General features: G+C 46.3%; 1 protein-coding gene and 1 long non-coding RNA gene across 8 annotated transcripts in view; one reads left to right on the top strand and one right to left on the bottom strand.

The window, feature by feature from the left end:
- SNX29 (sorting nexin 29) overlaps positions 1-20,022 on the top strand; it is a 528,389-nt gene that overhangs the window by 131,095 nt on the left and 377,272 nt on the right. The window contains exon 14 of one of the 7 annotated variants that reach the window (XM_035718270.2): positions 5,738-5,790. The exons of the other annotated variants lie outside the window; for them this stretch is intronic. Within the exon in view, the coding sequence (XP_035574163.1) occupies positions 5,738-5,762 (25 nt within the window). The 3' untranslated portion in view covers positions 5,763-5,790. The remainder of the gene's footprint in view (positions 1-5,737; positions 5,791-20,022) is intronic. 7 annotated transcript variants of the gene reach the window in all.
- On the bottom strand, positions 18,144-19,934 carry LOC125755281 (uncharacterized). Its single transcript, XR_007411268.1, has 2 exons — positions 19,757-19,934; positions 18,144-19,336 (listed from the first exon to the last, which is right to left on the bottom strand). It is a non-coding gene; the product is annotated as an uncharacterized LOC125755281 (long non-coding RNA).

The raw sequence follows: 20,022 nt of genomic DNA, 5'->3' as shown, positions 1-20,022 counted from the left end.
ATGAGAGACAGAGAGAGAGAGAGAGGCAGAGGGAGAAGCAGGCTCCATGCAGGGAGCCCGATTCAGGACTCGATCCTGAGGCTCCAGGATCATGTCCTGGGCTGAAGGCAGGCACTAAACTGCTGAGCCACCCAGGGATCCCCAGGATGTGTGTTTTGATACAGCCCAACTGCTGACCTGTTCCAGAGAGTTCCTCTGTTAGTTGTTGGAACTCTCTTACTGCTCCTTGCCCCAGAAGGAGAGCTATCAGTGTTGCCGGATGGTAGAGGTGTGTGGTCAGTTGTTGCTTGTGAGCCTGGGGTGCGGTTGACTACGTGCCTGCACTGGGGCTGTTCTGTTCTCATGTCCTCTTGTGTTCAGGTGGCAGGTGTCACAATGGAGGTGGTTTAGTCTAGTAGTTGGTGGCACGGATTCCAGCGTTGGCCTGTGGGAGTTGAATCATGGCTTTGCTGCTGCATTATTGTATGAGCTTGAGCAAGTGACTTCCTTGTTTCCTTAACTGTAAGAGGAGGTTAAAAAAAATCCTGGACCTCACAGTTGTTGCAGGATAAAGTGAGAGACTGTGTGTTGGCTCAGTCAATGTGCTTCATAAGTGCTCAATAAATGTTAATTATCATAATCTTTTTTTTCCTGAGTACAATAATTATATTACTAAGAAACCTTATCTAATCAAAACCTGAATTTTAATTTGGCAATGGTGCAGAAACAATTAAATGCTAGGCTATTTCAGACCCTAAAAAGTGAAATTATTTTTTGCAGTGAGTATGGGAATATGCTGTGTGTGTTTGTACGTGTGTGCTATACTGGCTCTGAATGTTGTAAAACTGAAACACTGTAGGAAAAAATCAGCTTTTTATCACCTTCCTTTTTGCTCAAAATTGATGGCTTTCTTTTGGTGCTGTCCTGGCTCAGGCAAGAACAAAATTGTGTAACCAGCTCAGTGCTTTCATGGCCCTAACTGGCTGCTCAGTCCCAGGGTGGAGGCATTAGTGTCCATAGCAATTCTAGGCCTGTGAGTCTCCCTCCCTAAAGGATTATTTCCTACTGAATTAAGAAAACTGAAGCTAGGAGTCAGGTGTTCACAGAAAGAAGGCCTTTACATGCGAACTACCTTTGAGAGAAGCAAGTGAGCAGGGTAATTGGATTATTGCTAGGATGTTTTCTGTTTTTTTTTTTTTTTGTTGTTTTTTTTCTTTTTTTTAATTTTTATTTATTTATGATAGAGAGAGAGAGAGAGGCAGAGACATAGGCAGAGGGAGAAGCAGGCTCCATGCACCGGGAGCCCGATATGGGATTCGATCCCCGGTCTCCAGGATCGCGCCCTGGGCCAAAGGCAGGTGCCAAACTGCTGCGCCACCCAGGGTTCCCCTGTTTTTTGTTGATTTTATTACTTAGCTTTTGCTTTGTAACAAATTTATTTCAAAGTCTGGTAGTTGAAAATACATGTTCATGATCCTCCACAATTCTGGGGCTTAGAAATCAGGGAGTGGCTCAGCTGGGTGGTTCTCAGAGTTGACCATGAGGGTGTAGTCATTTGAAGGCTTGATTAGGCCTGGACGATCTTTTTTTTTTAATGTATTTGAGAGAGCACACCTGTGTGCACAAGAGGAGCAGAGGAAGAATGAGAGAATCCCAAGCAGACTCCCTGCTGAGTGTGTAGCGTGATGTGGGGTACAATTCCACAACCCCAGCTGAAATCACGAGTCCGATGCTTAACTGACTTGAGTCACCATGTGCCCCTGTGGAGGGTCTACTTACAAGCTTACTCCTAAGGCTCTTGTAAGAGGTCTCCATTCCCTGCCATATGGGCCTCTACCAGTAGGGTGGCTCACAGCACAGTAGCAGGTTTCCTGGAGTGTGAGTAATTTAAGAGCAAGAGAACACACTCAACATGCAAGACATGGTGTCATTCTTTTACAACCTAATCTTGGGAATGAAAACCTATTACTTTCCCTGTTTCCTGTTGTCCCACAGATCAACCCTGATTTAGTGTAGGAGGGATCTACACATGGATGTGCTTACCAAGTGGCAGGGATCATTGGGGGTCAGTTTGGAGCCTGCCCACCATCACCACCAGGATTCTTTCTTCCTGGGGCAGACACTATCCCAGTCTTTCTTGGTGAGTGGTTCTTCCTTCCTGTTCTGTGTGATTTGGTGGGACTGACCCTACCACTGCCTAACTGGTCTCCAGAGTAGGGCAGGTAATCAGGTCTGGATAGTCAGCTTGTTCTATTTCTTGGTCACTGTGATTGGATCACAGAAGGTCATGTGGCCAAGTTGATTTGTTAAGAGCCAGTTATGGCATTCTTGAGAGGATAGGATGGTAAGACAGGCATTGTTGGCATCAGTCTTTGCTGCTATGTGGGAAGATCCTGACCCCAAATGGTAACACCATGGAGAGATGGAGGGAGAGAGAAACAGGCAGGTTCTAATGATACACCTTAAGCTCTTGGATCTAGTCTTTCCTGAAGCTGTTATTTATCTAGACTTACCAGTTGTATGAACTAATTACTTCCTTCAGTTATTTGAATCAGTTTGTGACTGATGTTCTCTGTTACAATCCTGAGTCCTAACTAACCAGACTTCTTTGTTTGGATAATAGGGGGTTGGAGCAAGTTGTTTCCTTTGTGCCTAGGCAACATTGCTCCCTCAACCATCAACCTGTTAGGTTCACAAATAGACGTGTGGCTGGCCGTGATTCATGAAGAGTGAAGAGCCTGTCCTGAAGAGCACCCAGTGGGTGGTTCCACAGAGCCCAGCTAAAGAGCTTTGCTTCCTGTCGCCTGTTGGGACTGGCCTTACTAATACTCTTGGTCACAATTTTATCTCCTGTTGAGGCACTTTAGTGTGCAAACAAGAATATGTTGGTTGTATGATGGTGCCATTTCTTTCGTCCTTCTGAGCCTCTGGTTTCTCCTCTGTTGAAAATTTAAAAGACAGTGGGTAGCATGGGCTCCTCCCCATACTTCCTGTGAGAGGACAAAAAGGATGTTGTGTGGTGTGTCCTGAGTGCTGGCTTGCAAGGGCTGTGTCTAACCCTTGGCTAAGGAAGCAGCACAGTGACTCTGGTCCTGGCTGGGTCACCTAGCAATTTCTTACATCTTCCTTTCCCTGGTTGTGCACTGGTGCATAATAATCTGAACTAATGTTAATAAGCTTTTGGCTGTAGAAACCCAATCCAAATTAGCTGTGGTCAACAGGGCAATTTGGTGTTGGTGGGACTGGTCACTCTATTCAGGTGTTCCTGGACCTGGGCTCTCCAGTGAGGTCAGTGCTCCCTCTCCTCTGCTCTTGGCTCTTTGTGTCCTTCTTGGGTAGGGCCTCTGCACCTAGCAGCAAAGTGACCTCTGATGGCACCGAGCCTTGTGTAAGATCCAAAGAGAGGAGACTTTCTCCTGATGATGTCCATATATAGTCTCTTAGACTCTTCACTGGGCATATTGTGGCCGGGAGTGAGCAGAAGGCCATGATTGGCTATCTCGCCAGGTCTCCGAGGCAGGCAGATAAATCATGCCTGTTATACTTCTCTTAGGTTTGTGGGGAAGATTATAGGAGCTAATGCTCCTAAAGCCTTCAGGAGATCTCCAGGCTCATCATAAATGTTCAGTGGCTGTCCCCTGATTTCTTAGCTGGTACATTGGCTGTGGGTGCCTGATGCTGAGGCCAGACAAGAGCATGTAGGTCTCTCCGTTGTCCTAGCTTTCTCTTGCAGTGAGCATCTTAGAGCCTTTGGTCACTGGCCTTCACTTGACCTTCAGTTCCTCCCAGTGTTCTTTCTGTCCTGCATGTGAGACAGAACTGTACTGCACAATCAGTAAGGGAAGGTTGGGTAAGGTGCTAGGTGCCCCACTCCCATCATTCCATCTGGACCCCTGGAGACCTTTACTGACTTTCCATGAAAGCTTTAAATCTCAGTGTCTGCCTTTTATTTTTAAATTAGAGAAAAAGGAGGAGTATGCTTCTAGTGAAAAAGGACAGTAAATCTCTTTTAAGTTTCCATCTAAAGGCATTGATGATGGTTTTCATCCTGAGTCCAATGGTCATAGGTGAGAAGGTCAAACATGGGCTGTATGTCCTCGTTTCTGTCTTGCCTTGTTTGGGTCTTAATGTCCAATAATAATTGGACCTCATTGATAAGCACTGAATCATGTGGATGTGTAGTTCTCAGGCTCTAGAGGAGTCTGTATTCCTTTTTTAGGATAATAAAAATATTTGGGGGTGGAATTTGGATAAGGTCCCCTTTACTATACTGAAATGAAATGCGTAGCTGCTATAACTTACCTATAGAACTAATTATTAAAATAATGAAAAAAAAAGCAAAATAATGAGTGTAACACCCTAACTGCTATGAAGGAGAAAAAAAAGGAAAGTAATTTATAATAAAAAGTAGATTTCAATATATATTGGCCAGGTATGGCTTTGCTGGAAAACATGATGCAGTTAAGTGCTTGCACCTACTTATAATGCATGAGTTTGGATTAAAGGCAGTAAGAAGATCTTAAAAGCCTTGATTATAAGAACAGAAAATGAAAGTAGAGCGTGGGTGAATTCTAGGGTAAAAAACCAGTATGTTGTGTGTATTTTAAATGAACTAGATTGTAGTCAGACTAGAAACAAACTTGGCACCTACACGAAGGGTCCTATGACGATTGAAAGTATGATGGGGGATCCAGGCCTGCCTTGGCCCGACTGGATAAATGCTAGCAGCACCCTGTCATCCCGATGATGGCCAAAAGCATCTCCATACTTTTGCATTGCTTAGACTTTGCCAAACATGAGTCCCCTGGGAGCTTTTGAAATGCCTATGTTCACACCTCTAGGAGGCAGTGATGTTTCCCAGTGAGAGTCCTTGCCTTTGCTCTTCCCCACTAATTCTCATTTTCAACAAGATTTGAGAACTAGGCCATCAGAATTGGGTATTCAGGAGCCTTCTGGCCCATTTTCAGTTGCTTTGGTCTCTGAGAGGGTTTGGCTAAGGACTAAACCCTGACCACAAAGATTTCTCTGTTGAGAGCTCCCACTGTGTGTCCCAGCCTACTCTGGTACTCCTGGCCCCTCACTTCCCCTTGGACACGACACTTGCTTTCCCCAAGGTCACTGGCTCTTGGACTGAGTCTCATTAGCCGAATGAGTTATGTTCTTCGTCATTCTTCAGTGGGTCTTTGTCAGCAGCTGACAGGTCCTTTATGACTTATACCAGAGCAGCCACGGAGAGGGGAGTGCATGTTGTGGGACAAGGAGGAGTAGAAAACATATGTGTCAGGGCGGGAGACAGGATGGCTTAGAGGGAGCCCAGTTCCTGAAGTTGAATGCTACCCACAGTCAGTGAAGGATGGTTAGTACTCATGGGCTCATTTGTTGAGTCACTCATCAAACATCTACTCTGTGTTAAGCTTAGTCAATCAGAGACAGAGTCAAGACAGAGCTGACTCTGACCCATAGGTATGAAAATCGAGAGGGGTGAGCTATATATAAACAAAGATTTTAACCTTTTGGCTGGCCATTCCTTATGCTCTAGTTGCCCCTTCTTGGAAGAAAGTATTATGTAATGATATATGGGGTAAGCCTTGGATTTGAGCTCTGCCTCTTAAGGTCAGGACTAGGGTGAGGTGAAGGAGAAGGTCACTCTGAGGGCCATCCAAGTGCTTCTGCCACTTTGAGATGAGAGATTCTGGTGGTAATTGTACCCCTAATGCCTTTCATCTAGAAAACTGGGATAATCATCTCTCCCTTATAGATGCTGTCGAAGAGATAATGCATGAAAAGTGCTAAGCACAGTGAGTGCCCTGAGTAAGTACTTAGTAAAAGCCAGCCGTGCTTGTTACTGGTTTCGTGGAAGTAAATTATTCTTCCATCCAAGCTTGCAAAGAGTCATTTTCTGGAGTTAATCTAGCCTGCTGTTGCTCAGATGTAACTAACTTTCTAATAAAGAATTCTTTGGGTTGAAGAGCTAAATGCCTCACTTAGACTTCGATATATATTACATTTACCAGGGGAGCTTTTGAAACTGTGTCCAACTCCTCCCCCCCCCCCCCCCCACCAAAAAAACCCAACCGCACACCAACTGTGCAGGCTGCCCCTCTAGACCAATTAAATCAGAATCCCTGGAAGTGAAACCCCAACTGCTCCAGTAATTCGAGTGTGCAGCCAAGGCTGAGATTCGGTGGTTTAGAGCAGCACTCCTCAAACTTGAATGTCTCCACCAAGTGCACCTGGTGGTCATGGGGACCTCAAACTGTTTCAGCAGGGCTGGGCAGGGCCAATAGCAGGTGTTTCTTGCTAGCTCTGGTGATGCTGATGCGTCGGCTTCCTGACCCACACTGAGTAGCAAGGATCTGAAAAGGTGAAGTTCTCTGAGACCCCCTGAGCTTATAGAAAGTTTGAAGGCACTTATTTTTTTTTTCTTAGTCAAGTTGGGAATTAGTTTTGTTTGCTAGTTTGAAAAAACGAATACTATGATCCACTATGAGAACTAGCACCATTAACATTTGTCATTTTTGCTTTTGCTTTATTTATTTTTTTTAAAGATTTATTTATTTACTTGAGATATAGCACAAGGGGAAGAAGGACAGGGAGAAACTCAAGCAGACTCAGTGCTGAGCATGGAGTCTGATATGGGGCTCCATCCCATGACCCTGAGATCAGATCTGAACTGAAATCAGGAGTCAGGTGCTTATTAACTGATGGTACACATCCAGGCACCCCAATATATTTTTTTCAAAGACTGATTTTATTTTAGAGAGATGGGGTGGGGGAGGGGCAGAGGAAGAGAACATGTCTTAAGCAGACTCCACATTGAGCATGGAACCCAACATAGGGCTTGATCTCATGACCCTGAGATCCCCATCTGAGCCAAAATCAAGAGTCTGACACCTGTCTGATTGCACCACACAGGCGCCCCTTTTGATGATACTTTTAAGCTAACAAGGAAAACCATGCAGACTTATTTTTGATGGGTCTTGAATGGACTGCATATGAGGTATTAGCACGTGCCCATCTTGCAGGTTGATTTGCTCACCTGACATTGAATTGGATGCTCTCATGTTCAGATGTATGCATGTGGAATTCCAGGGCAGTCAGCTGGAGAGTTTTGGAGAAAGCTCGTCTTTCTGTGCTTTTTCTTTTCTTTTCTTTTCTTTTTTTTTAAAGACCTTTATGTTGTAAAAGTAACCTGCAATGGAACAGAGCATCCCAATCTCCCAACCCTAGTATGATTATTTCCCCTTAGTCCATTTAAGTACAGTTTTTATATCTACCACCATCAGTGTGTGCATGCAATTTTTTAATGATGTTTTCTTGTGTTTCTATGTAGTTTTCAAATTATGTTTAGAGAGCCTTCCCCCGGGAATATAAAATGTACAAATTGCAATCCTTAAGTCTGAGAATAAGAGTAGTTTAAAGAAGAAAATCCCCTGGACACAATTACCATTGATGTGTTATATTTATTATTTATGAGGTATTTTATTCCAGTTCATTTTATGTATACATTCATTTTACATAATTCAGATCACTCTGAATCTGTAAGTTTATCTGCTTTGAAAAGCAATTAGCATCCCACCATGAACATTTCCTCTCGTTATTCCCATCTGTGGATATCCTTTTCAAAGGTCATGTGGGATTTTGTGTTGGGCTGTGTCCTTGTTTCTCACATCCTTTCCTTAACCTTTTCTCTCCACTCCCCACCCCCCTTTGGGGGCAGGATTTCCATGAACATTTTTTGGTAAAGCTCTTTAGATTAAGGACTTAAAAAAATTCTAGATCTGTAAAAGCTCTTGATCCATATTGCCAAAATTCTTTCCAAGAAAGAGGTGTCACCTGATAGCCCTATGGTGGTACGTGGAGGGCCTTCCTCTGTCCGTTCTGAAGGAGAAGAAGGACCTCACGGGTGACTTTGTGGTTTCCACATGGGTTGGTTTTGGGCTAGTTTTCTGACATGGTGGATGCAGGCTGAGATGTTATCCTTGTGTCTGTCACTCATTTTCCCCTCTGTGAACTTCTTTCCTCTGTACATCCTGGCAAGAGCAGGATCACAGGGCAAAGGATATGAATCTTTTAACGGCCCAACTTAGGGGTTGCTCTGGCTCCAGGGTGAGGCAGAAGGACCCACCCAACAGCATTGGAGCAGGTTTCTTCACCCTTCATCACCCCCTTGACTCCTGCTTTTGCGAGTGTGGAAAGTGAAGGTGTCCTTAATATGGATGATTTCCTGGATGATTTTTACTTTAGGGAGTAGAGACCTGGGGATCCTCTCTCCCTCAGACAGAAAAATGGAAAAGCCAAATGTGTTAACATTTGAACCTCAAATTATGGAAGTACCTTCTCAGACACCATGAAAAGTGGAGAGCCATATAAGTTCCTTCCTGCCCCTTCTAGAATTATGTGATCCATGTGAGTTTCCTAGATATTTTGTATGAATACCATGAACAGGAAGAGAAGATCAGGAGCATCATGGCATCTGTTACAGCAGTCACATACAAGGGAGAAAGCCGTGTGCTTGTTTGTTTTCTCTGTTTCCAGAATCCAATCAAAGACTCAGGTTTTGTTGATGGACTAAAATTTTTAGGGGGAGTAAGCAGCAAGGTATATTTGCACGAACATCTGCGTTTTGAAACACGTGCCCACGTTGAATGGTTAAGCGTTAGAGCCATTAGTAGTCACTGCCAGATGTTCCCTGCAAAATGTGCACCAAACATGGATTTGGGTGGTTCATCAAGATGCGAAAAATCTGCAGCTGCTGAGGGAACAGGGAGAAGGTTGTATCTGAAATATTGTTGCAGCTCATCACTTTCCCCATCAGAGCACAGGAGCAGGAGATAAAAAAAAATTACCCCCCCCCAAAAAAAATTACCCAAACCAATAAATACGATACAACTCTGATTAAAAGGTTATGATAATTATCCCCGGTAGGGGGAGGGTTATGGTGTGTGTACCATTCATTAATGCTCCATTTGCTGTTTTTTTTTTTTTTTTTCTTCCTTCCTAATGAGAAGTGGGTAGAGCAGTCTGGAGGAGTAAATAACAGTTTTGAGGGCAAACTAAAGACTGGAGAGCTGGGGAAAGAACATTTGGAAGAGAGAGCACGCTATCTGGAGTGAGCATTTGTGCTACTTGAGAGAAGTGGTTGAGATGAACCATTTGGACCTGGCTGATCCCAGAAGCTGGAACCCATTGCTCAGTTTAACACCTTGGCTTTTCCCCTTGGCCCTGGGAGAGGCAGATTTTGTAAGCTGGTTATTCGTAGAAAAATTTTCGAACCTTGCCTTTCCGGTATGGTTTGCAAGGTGGCAATTTCCATGTCACTGAACATGAAGCCTGGGTCTTAAATATAGCCAGCATGTGAATGCCCTGCAGGCGGTGACAGTGGCAGTGACATCACCACCAAGCAACTTCTTGTTATTCTGGAGCCGGGGAGGGGGGGAGCAACAGGAAGCTCAGTGGAGGGGAGATATTCTTGGCAGCAGCAGAAATGCAGTTTCAGGAGAGACAACTGTCAAACTGAGGGATTTGGGAAGTTTGCGAAGTTTATTTGCTCGATGAACAAATGAAAGTTCAGAGTTTATACTGGGTGCCAAAGACACTGCACAGATGCCTGAGATGCTTACTTGCCATCACATGGTTCCTATGGCCTAACCAGTATCATGAAAACCTTTTAAGCCCAAGAACCCTTTCTTCAAATGCAGCCTTCCTGAGAGTGGAGCTGTGTGGGGTGGGGATCCTGGAACGCCACCTACTGAGCTGTAGTAAAACCCCTTGTGAACCACGCCACCCAAAGAGGCCATTTGAAAATGTTCACGGGGGGGGGGGGGGGGGGGGGGGAAGAGGTTTGCTTTTGAGTCCAGTTGTGCCTTGTTTCTGTTCCATGGATCTGAATCCACACCAGGCCTCTGCATCTCTTCCCCACTCTCTGGGGCTGTTGCCCAGGGGGTGTTCACCAGGACTCAAGTTAATGGCGTCTTTAGGTCTTGTTTTTCTCTTCATTGACTCCCCTGTCTGTGCGGTTTCCTAGTGCCATCTCTCTTCCCTGTGTTCTCGGTCTCCCTTATTTGCTCTTTTTCTCCTCCCTCACCGCCCTCCCACCCCATGACATTTGGCTGCTTCTAGAATGTTACTATGTTAGCTGTTGCTGACTTTTTTTTCTTAGATCACAAACCTTACAGGGCTGCATTGCTCTCAGGTCTGTTTCAGGGACCTGTGCAATGCCTGACATGTATCAAAGCCTGGAGGGGTCTTGAAGGAACAAATGTGTATTGGTCAGTCACGTCTACGTTGTTGCTCTGCTGCATTGAGCTTATCTTCTAATGTCCTTTTGTGGTCTAAGAAAGCTACCCAGCTATCACATCTGCATTCTAAGCAGCAGGAAGGATGAAGCAGAGGAGGAGGAAAAAACAGTTTGTGCTGACTTTTTTTTAAGTTTTAAAAGATTTTATATAGAGAGCATGGGGTGGGGAGGGGCAGAGGGAGAGACAGAGTCCCAAGTAGACTCTTTGCTGTGTGCAGAGTTTGATGTGGGGCTCTGTACCATGACCCTGAGATCATTACCTGAGCTGAAATCGAGAGTCAGATACTTAACTGACCAAGCCACCCAGGTGCCCCTGTGCTGACCTCTTTTAAGGAGATTATCCCCACTCTCTCAAAACAGTTTTTCACTTATGTGGCCTGAATTTACTCTGTTAGGAATGCTGAGATTTTTTTTGTTTTTAGTTGGGTATCTCATCATCCCAAACAGGACAGCAGAAGGGAAGAATTGGTATTTTGGTATTTTGAAAGGCACAAAGTGGTCTGTGTTCAATGCCTTGAGCATAGTCCACTCTCAGAGGGAAAAGTCACTTTTGTTATGAGAAAGATGAGGTTCTATTTTGTGGTCATTGGTAGATTCACTTACCCCCATGGTGATGAGCAGAGTGGCTTTTTTTTTTTTTTTAAGATTTTTATTTATTTGACAAAAAGGCAGTTGCTTAATGGACTGAGCACTCAGGTGCCCTTTTTTTTTCTTTCTTCTTAAAGATTTAGAGATTGAGAGAGTGCTGTGCATGCAGGTGGTGGGAAGGGGCAGAGGGAGAGAGAGGGGAAGCAGATCCCCTGCTGAGCTGGGAGCCTAATGTGGGGTTTGATCTCAGGACCCTGAGATCATGAGCTGAGCTGACACCAGGAGTTAGACGTTCATCTGACTGAGCCACTCAGGTGCCCCAGAATGGCTTTTGAGTCAGGAAGATCTTGGTTCAAATCCCTGTCCTAAGCATTTGCTTGCTACGCTAGCTGTGTGATGTTGGGCATCACACTTTAACTTTACTTCTGTGAACTTTAATTAAAAATAATCCATAAAAGGGGGTAATAAAGAGCTTTTTCATTGGTGATGGTGAGGATTGAAGGATTCTTCCCATGTCTTGATCACCATCTTAATCAGTTATGGTTTCCAGATGCCCAGGGATCCAAGGCTGACAAAAACGTGGTTTCTGAGTTCCAGAAGCTCACAGAAGGGTATGGTAGGCAGAGAGAAGAGTCTGTGCAAGGGCGAGAGAGGACCATTTGGATGGTATGTTGAGGAAGATTCAGGTAGCTCGACATGGCTGCAATCCAGAGCCCTGGAGTCCAGGGTGTATTTGGGGCATGACTGAGGAAGGGTCCGGAAGAAAGGCCTGAGGATAATTCCAAAGGCTCCAATGCGTTTGGCCCTGGTTCTGTAAATGGTGGAGAGCTAGCAAAGCCCCTTAGGCAGGAGAGTACTTAATCAGGTCTGTTCTGTGGACCATTCCCTCTCCCAGACCGGAGGACTGAGTGTAAGCCGGAGCCATTCAGGTAAGAGGTGGTGGCTGCTGCATCTAAGTAGGGTGGTGATTCCAGAGAGAAGATGGTGCCGTGAGACCATGGTGGGATCAACACTGAGGGGTGTGATGCTGGTTGCTCCACACTTGGATTAGGCTCTGTCTGCCCAGCAGCCTTGGTTCCCTGGGGTGAGGGGAGGATAAACAGGCTGTAAGTGGAGGTACTTGAATAGCTCCTAGAGCAGAAGACCATACCCCACCTGGGTCCTTGCCACCAGTGTTTTCACTGTGAGGTTTTCTTCAGGCCTGAGCATCCTTCCTAGTGGAAGGGCTTTTGGCAAGTGAAGCAGCATGGAAACCATGAAGCCCTGTGGCGATGATAGCCTGAAACCTCAGCTAACGAGCTTGCTACTGCCCAGTGATCACATCTCCATGTTGGGTGTATGAACCTGTATCCCTTTGTAATTGCTGTGTCAGAACATGAGTAGGCCCCCAGTCCACTAGGGAGGAGGTTGTCCCTGGGTCACTGGGGTGATCACAGCATGTGATTTGGGTTCATCTGTACAGATTGAGGCTAATCTTTTGACTCCTTTATCTGACTTGAAAATTGCTCAACTGGGCAAGAGATGTGGTCTTCTAGCAGACAGATGCACAGGGATGGTGGGCATCAGAGGGGTGTGACCTGGGTTTTCTGCCCAGGTTGGTTGCTAATTAGGTTGTGACCTTGGCTTTCCAAGGACCTAATGAGACCAAGATGGCTCTGTCCTTCTCTGCCACCTGGCTACAGAGTGAAACTTAATATCTGTTTGCCCATGTTTCTTATTTAATTGTTTTATTATGGTATTTTCCAAATATATAGAAATAATCTAACCCACCACCCAGCCTTAGCAGTTCCTAACATTTTGTCAGTCTTGTTTTGCCTGTCCCTTCACACTAACTGCTTGGTGTTTCACTGGAATGCTTCAAATGCTAGGTATTAGATCACCTGTGAAATTGGTTTTATATGAATCTCTTACAGGTAAGGACTCGTGAAAAACCTAACAGTATGCAATGCTGTTATCCCCTTTAATACAATTAGCAGTGATCTCTTGGTATCATCTATCATCACAGATCTTTGTTTCAAGTTCTTACAGTGGCTTCAGTTGAATCTGTTTGGATTTTACTTTTAGAAGTAGAAATCTGCTCATGTCCTCCTCATGATTAAGATGCTCTGCATTGGGAGGGGATCTTCACTCTTGACCATGGCCTGCAGGCCCTGCACGATCTGACCTGTGCCTCCTTGCTTCCCTGTGGGGATCTTTGTTTCTTCTGCCTGGGGCATCATACCCTTGGGACTTGTCACGGCTGCTCCCCCTCCTGATCTCTGAAGAGAGGGCAGCCTTGTCTCAGCATGCTTCCCCCACCCTCTCCTCCAGACCTATTCTATTAATCCCTTCTAGTTCTTGTTATGTGAGTGGATGGTTATACAGTACAGCTTGTCTGCACTGTGTGGCCGGGGTGCCTGGAGCACACCCCTCTTGTAGGGAGAAGCCTTTCCCCCTCTTTTAAAGGCTTTATCTATTTTCCAGAGAGGCAGAGACACAGGCAGAGGGAAACGCAGGCCCCTGGCAGGGAGCCCGATGCAGGAGTCATCCCAGGATCCCGAGATCATGACCTTAGCCAAAGGCAGATGCTGAACCACTGAGCCACCCAGGACACCCCCCTCCTTTTGTAATCATAATACTGGCACAGGTGGTTAAGGCTCTCAGAAGCAGCTATGCCTTGTGATGGTTACTGCTTACATAATAATACTTTGTAGATAACCCATGTAGACTCTTTGGTTTCTGTAACTTTTTCCTGTTAAGAGGAGGTCCCAAATGCATATTTGAGTCCTCAGCCCCCACATACAGTGCAGGAAACTGGTTTATAGATGGCAGGTCAGGACCCCTGCAGGCGGTCATCTCAAGGTTTTGCCTCATAGTATCTGGAGAGGAGACTGTAGCCTGATGGGTTGGGCCCTAGGGTTCTGAGTAGAGCTATCTGGAAATCCTGTCTTGTCTGTGCTGCGCAACCCTGAGTGCATCCCTTCCCTGAGCCTCAAGTTACTCATGCATCAAATAGGGTGAACCGGCTTCTCCAAAGCAGCAGGCAGCAAGGCCTTCTTTGGGCTCTTTAGTCGCTTGCACACAGGCTGAGGTCTGTTTGCAGCAGCATTACTGAGGACTGTGTCTGCCCGGGAGGTGAATGAGTGTGGTATGCACCCATAGGTCCCTGAATACGTGCTGCCTGTTAATTAGGGGTGGAACGTGGCTGAATAACTTTTACCCATTTTAGAAGTGTTCTCTCTGCACCATGGATTGTTTGGTCTCCTACCAGCTCAGTTATTCCTCACAGCGGTCAGTGAGTTGGGTCCTGCAGCTCCCAGTTTAAAGGGGGATGTGCTGGGGGAGGCAGGTTGCCCAAGGTCCCACATCTATGCAGTGGGTGGGGCTGGGGTTTGAACCTCTGTCTGCCACCTGACTCTGTTGTCGAGTCCCCTTGATTTCCCTTTTCACGGCCATCAGGATGGCGTTACCCCTGTGTCATGGTCGCAGTGGGTCTCTTAGGTGCTGTGTTTTTGTCCCGGCCCTGGCTGCTCATGGTCCACACTAACGGTGGTTTAAAACGGGCTGCCTCCCACATTGTCTCAGTTCCATAATAGCCTCTGGTCCTGAACCTTCATCTTGTTGCCGGTCTAAGTCTCTCGGCCAGTCTCCTGGGATGTACGACGCAGGCCAAGAGCCTCTGTTGCCTATCTCCCTGTACCGTTTTTCCCCGAATCTTCACGGGGAACTTGAGAATGCAGCTTTCTCAGAAAGTTTTATGTAGCAAGACATTGTGACAGGAAGACAAATTGTGGAGCTTTAAATTGAAGAAAAACAGGAGGCAATTTGTCTGATGTGTTCCAGTTCTGTTCTTTTACCTTCTTCCAGTCTGAGTTATGGAGACAGTTTCCTCTCGCTTTGAAGGTTAAACTGCTGGGAGCTGTTTTATCGGGGAATGTTCTATTAAAGCATTAAGAACAATTAGACGTGGAGTCCTTTTTTATTTTTTGCAGATTTTGACATCTAAGTTATTGGGAGCTTGGCTCTCTCTTTTGCTCTTCTTTAAAATTTAGAGAACACTGGAATGATATAGATTTTAGGGTGGGGGGGGATTTGGCAGCAGGCTTACTGTAGTCCTTCAGAAGGAGAGAAAACGTTTACTTTTAGAAGTGGAATCTGATCCTCTAGGCCTGAGGGCTTTGATGGGGGGAGCTATGCTCTCCCATCCTCGGAGATCCTTGAGATGGGTCAGGGTATTCTTTTGTAGATTCTAGCAGGGTTTTCTTCATAGCCCTGACTCTGGTTTATAATTACATATTTGGGGGCCTCTCTGATGATAGTCTGTCTCCTACTGGACTTGGACTTCCATGAGAGAGGGGGGACATGGTGTTTGTATTGTCTGGCTGTTCAGGCCTGAACCCTGCACCTAACACAATAGATGTTAGGAATCTGGAGTATTTGAGGAGTAAGTGTATCTTGAGTAAAACTTGGTCTCTTTCTCCCTGCACTCCCCTCCACCCCTCTCCTTGCACCTGTGACACACTCTGCTGGATGTCCCCATCCTGCTGGTGCCACCTGACAACCCCTTCCCACTGCAAGGCCACTCTGGTGCCTATTACACCTGTGCCGATCAGAAGAGAAAACTATCCCAGGAGGAAGTAGATTTGGTGGGAAGCTGGTGACAGTGTAATTATGTGCCTGTGACTGCTTGGAAATATTCTGTACATCATGTTGATGGAAAAATATTGTGTTAAGTTGGTGAATTCAGCAGAACACACAATTTAGCTAAGCCTTTGGGAGGAACAGCTAAGAGCTCCTGAATGTTCATCTTTCTGAGAGCCCAAGAACGAGGTGAGCCCAGGTACGTCCCTAACAGGTACAGTGGAAGATCTGGTGTGGGACACCAGACCCCTCCAGTGGCCTTTGCCTGGAGATTGGTGCTATGCGTTGGTGGAAAAGAAAAGGGTCGACTGGACTGGTTGGGTGCTAAGATCCCTGGGGGGGAGAAGACCCAGAACTTGGGTTGCCCTGCTGGAGAGGCCACACCAGCATGGAGAGAGAGAGTAAGGGGTCACAAGCCCTGTGGCCTTCCCTGTTGTGCTGGTGACAGTGATGCAAGGAAGGGACCTGTGCCCATAGGCATGATGTCATGTGTGCTCAAGTCTGACTGACCTGGTGGAGTCCTGGTCCTTTACTTTGTGCTGTGTGACCTGGGGTACCTTTGAGCCTGTTCCTTCATCTGTAACGTGGGGGTGTGAGGATGAAATGAACTGAGCCCTTAGCCTCATGCTCCATGCATGGCTTTTGGCCATGATATTGTGATCTCCACCAGTGAATGCCCAGGAAGTTGTCTTTGACATTGACCCCCAACTCCAAACAAAAATCTTCGTTTGTAGAGTTCAGTTGAATGGGTAGAGGATGGGATTGGCCACACGTGCTGCTTGTTCAGAGTAGCCCTCCTGGCAGGGAGACTCTTGGGGGTGTCAGTAGAGAGCACCTCTTGTTCGTTATCTTAGCAGTTAGAACAAAGTGGCCAGATGACCTCTGCCAGGTCCAACAGGGCTGCTTTGGCTTCCAAGTGTGGTTGGCATCTCTATAAGTGCGCTGATGACTCCATGCCAAGTTAATCCCCAATTGTGCCTAATTCCCAGGTCCTGGCAGAGCCTGTAGAGTATTACAGGGAGCTGATGGCATTCCCCACCTGTCCAGAGACAGTGGCTCAGCTCACTGTGGGTTTGACCACTTTTCTGAACAGAGGTGAGAGCTAATTAATTCCTAGTGATCCGAGGGCCCAGCATGGAGCAGATATAAGAGGATTTCGAGAACCCCAGCCACTTCATGTGCTAGGCTTTGGCTTCAGATGTTTCTGACTAAACTTGTATCCTTATAAAGATGATGAATTTTCCCCAACTGGAAACTGCATCTCCTCAGAACCACAGTGGAATGTTAATTCAAGAAGGTAAGTAACTTCACCAGTAGGAGGATAAGAGACCCTACTGACCAGGGTGCTCACACCTCAAAGGTACTAGCCTCATTGCCCTGGACGCACGTCTTAGGAGGGATGAAGGAACAAGTAGCTTGTTGCTGCTCTGGCATCCCTCGCTCGTGGCAGACGGGAGTCTTCAGTCCCTGCACACTTTGACATAGACACAGAATCTTCTCAATCCCATGTCTAGGCTTCCACTTCTAATCAGAGTTGGTTCTTCAGGAAAGATCTGTTCTTTACCTTTCCTGCCTATTTGAACCCTAAGGAAGGCCCTTTCCAGAAAAGGTAGAGCAGCCAAACATCCTAACAAATGGTTCTAAGGCCACGTGGGGATTACGAGCCTGGTGAGAACCAGGAGGAGCACCGAACTTGTCCTGATGGGCAGGCCTGCTCGTGATGCTGAGGCATTGGTTGAGTTGACCGTCCTGCCACCCCCTAAAGATCACCTCATGTCCCTTCTTCACCGTGTTCATGCTGTAGGTGGCCATCCCAGGAGTGAGTGTCAAGTCTTAACATGAAGAAACTTGCTTGGTAGGAGAATACTTGACCTTCACCTGGTTTGGATTCACAACCCATTTCAGCCTCTGCTTCTGCCTCCTGAGTTACATAGCAGTTACACAGCTTAGGTGTCCTGCTGACCAGCCCAGCCCACCAACTTTGAAGTCCTAGTCAGAAAAATGTTGCAAACAAAGTATGTAATAGGAACTCTGAGCTATTATGATTCCATGTACAGGTTGTATCCAGAACAGGCAAATTTGTGGAGACAGATAGTAGATGGCTGGTGGGTGGGGGGAGCAGTTGGGAATGATTGCTCATGGATATGCGGTTTCTTTTTGAGGGGATGAAAATGTTCTGGAATGAGTGCTGATGGCTCATTATACTTGGGCGTATTTATGAACTTTGGCACTAAATGCTTTCAAAGAATGAATTGTGAATTGTATCTTAATGAAAAACTGGGAAAAGTACATGGGGGTTTTAAGCAAAACAGTCAAATTTTACTAACAGCTACTATTTATTGAGCACTTAAAATAATAACTTAGTGATAAAAGTGCTGTGCTATTCCTTAGTTCTTTCTACAACATCACTGGGGAAAGGAAGATGGTAGGCTTTCTCTTTGGGGTCACAGGTAGTAGAAACTTGGATGCTGGGATCCCTGGGTGGCACAGTGGTTTAGCACCTGCCTTTGGCCCAGGGCTCGATCCTGGAGACCCGGGATCGAATCCCACGTCAGGCTCCCGGTGCATGGAGCCTCCTTCTCCCTCTGCCTATGTCTCTGCCTTTCTCTCTCTCTCTCTGTGTGACTATCATAAAAAAAAAAAAAAGAAACTTGGATGCTTTAAAAAAAAATATTTATTAGTGGAGCAAGCACGAGTGGGGAGCAGAGGCAGAGGGGGGAGCAGCTCCTAGCTGAGCAGGCAACATGATGTGGGGCTCGATCTCTGGACCCCCTGGGATCAGGACCTGAGCAGAAGACAGACGATTAACACCCTGAGCCACCCAGGTGCTCCTGAATGCTTTTATTTCTGACCATGCAGAGGGAGCAGTTAATGTGTGTGTGATTTTGAGATACCCAAATTTTCCTTTCCTGGTTCTTCTCAGGAATGTTGACACATTACAGCTGATCGAGGTACATCCTGATTGCTTTTTTGATAGAGCAGCAGTAAGAACTTCACCTTCCATTCCCATAACCTTTTTTTTTCTAAGAGTACATCTACCTGGTACCTCTAATCATCCCACGTGGTTCAAATTCTCTCCACTGATGGCCTGTGGAGCTACATTTTTACCATCAGATGTATAGAGGTTGCCATATAGATATCGTCTTCCCCTCTAGATTTAATGTCCATTCTTTTCTACCTTGTTCTGTACTTCAGGAAGGGCACCTGGGCTCCTCTGCCCCTCCCCTTCCAGTGGGGGGTTGGGGTGCTTGGTGGATGGGAGGTGGGGGCATGAGGAAGGCAAAGCGGGGGCATTTATTTCTCTGGCTCCCCCCTTACCAGGCCTCAGCTTGGTGGTGGCTGTATTCCTGTCCTGGAGACCACAGGTCCTTAGTTGCCTGACCATGTCAGTCTCAGTTCCAGATACTATTGCCTCCCTTTGATTGTTGGTCCCATAGGAGTGTGGCATGGGGGCTTCCCAGTAGTGCCAGGTCCTCATCAGTCACCATCCCTTGCTGGTAAAGAGTTCTTTCATTAAACCCCATTTCTCCCCCTTCTGACGGTGCTTTTTTCTTCTGGACTGCGACTGAAATGCCGGGCTTGATCTTGCTTCATGGCTTTGTGCTTGATGGTTCCTCTCCTGGAATATGCTTTTTCCTGGATCGTGGCAGATCCCCAGGCTCGGTGCACATGTTACCACCTCAGGGGGAGCTTCCCCTGTCTACCTCTTACCCATTCTATTCAAGAGCTATGGTTATATATTTTTTGGCACTTGGAGCCCTTTAAATCCTCTTTTACTTGGTTGGCTGGTTGGTCTTGTCCTGAGTATCCCCGGCTTTCCCAGGTAGATGAGGGATAAGCAAACTTTTCCTATAAAGGACCAGAAAGTATTTTTGGTTTAGCAGCCTAGATGGTCTCTGCTGCAACCGCTAGAGTCTGCTGTCCTAGCAGGAAAGCAGCCACAAAGATGAAATGAACAAGCATGTCTATGTTCTTGGAAAACTTACTAAAAACAGACTAGAAACTTGCAGTAGGTAAAGGACATCTTAATACAGCTATAACAGAGCAACAGCATAATAAGCAGCATGATGGGTTTGGCCCATGGCCCATAGTTTGAAAACCATCAAGTAGACTGAAGTCTCCATGAACACTGGAACCTGAGTAGCAAATGTTCACTGAGTGGCCTGCTCTGGGTATGTCATTGTTCTGGACAGTGGGACCGATGGTGAAGGAAGATGGTCCTTGACCTTGGGGACCCTGGGAGACAGACGTGTGTGTTGTGCAATGTACCTGTTGATGCTGATAGATGGAAATGTCCCCTGGGGCCTGCTGGTGAATCTGCTCACCCTGCTGGAGAGGTCAGGGACTGGCCTCTGTGTGGAGGAGCCCTCCAAGTGTACCTGGAAGGATGATGGAAGGGTTGGCAGGTAGACAGGGTGTGGTGTGCTTAGCAACCGGGCAGAGCCCAGGTCCATTGTGCTGTCATTTGGTCATTGTTCTATAGCCTTGGAGGGCCCCTGGATGAGGCTGGACTGAAGAATTACTGTGATTAGAAC

Source organism: Canis lupus, chromosome 6 (genome assembly GCF_003254725.2).
Source record: "Canis lupus dingo isolate Sandy chromosome 6, ASM325472v2, whole genome shotgun sequence".
Classification (NCBI taxonomy): Eukaryota; Metazoa; Chordata; class Mammalia; order Carnivora; family Canidae; genus Canis; species Canis lupus.
The sequence above is the reverse complement of the archived record's forward strand: the minus strand, read 5'-3'. Positions and strand labels throughout refer to the sequence as shown.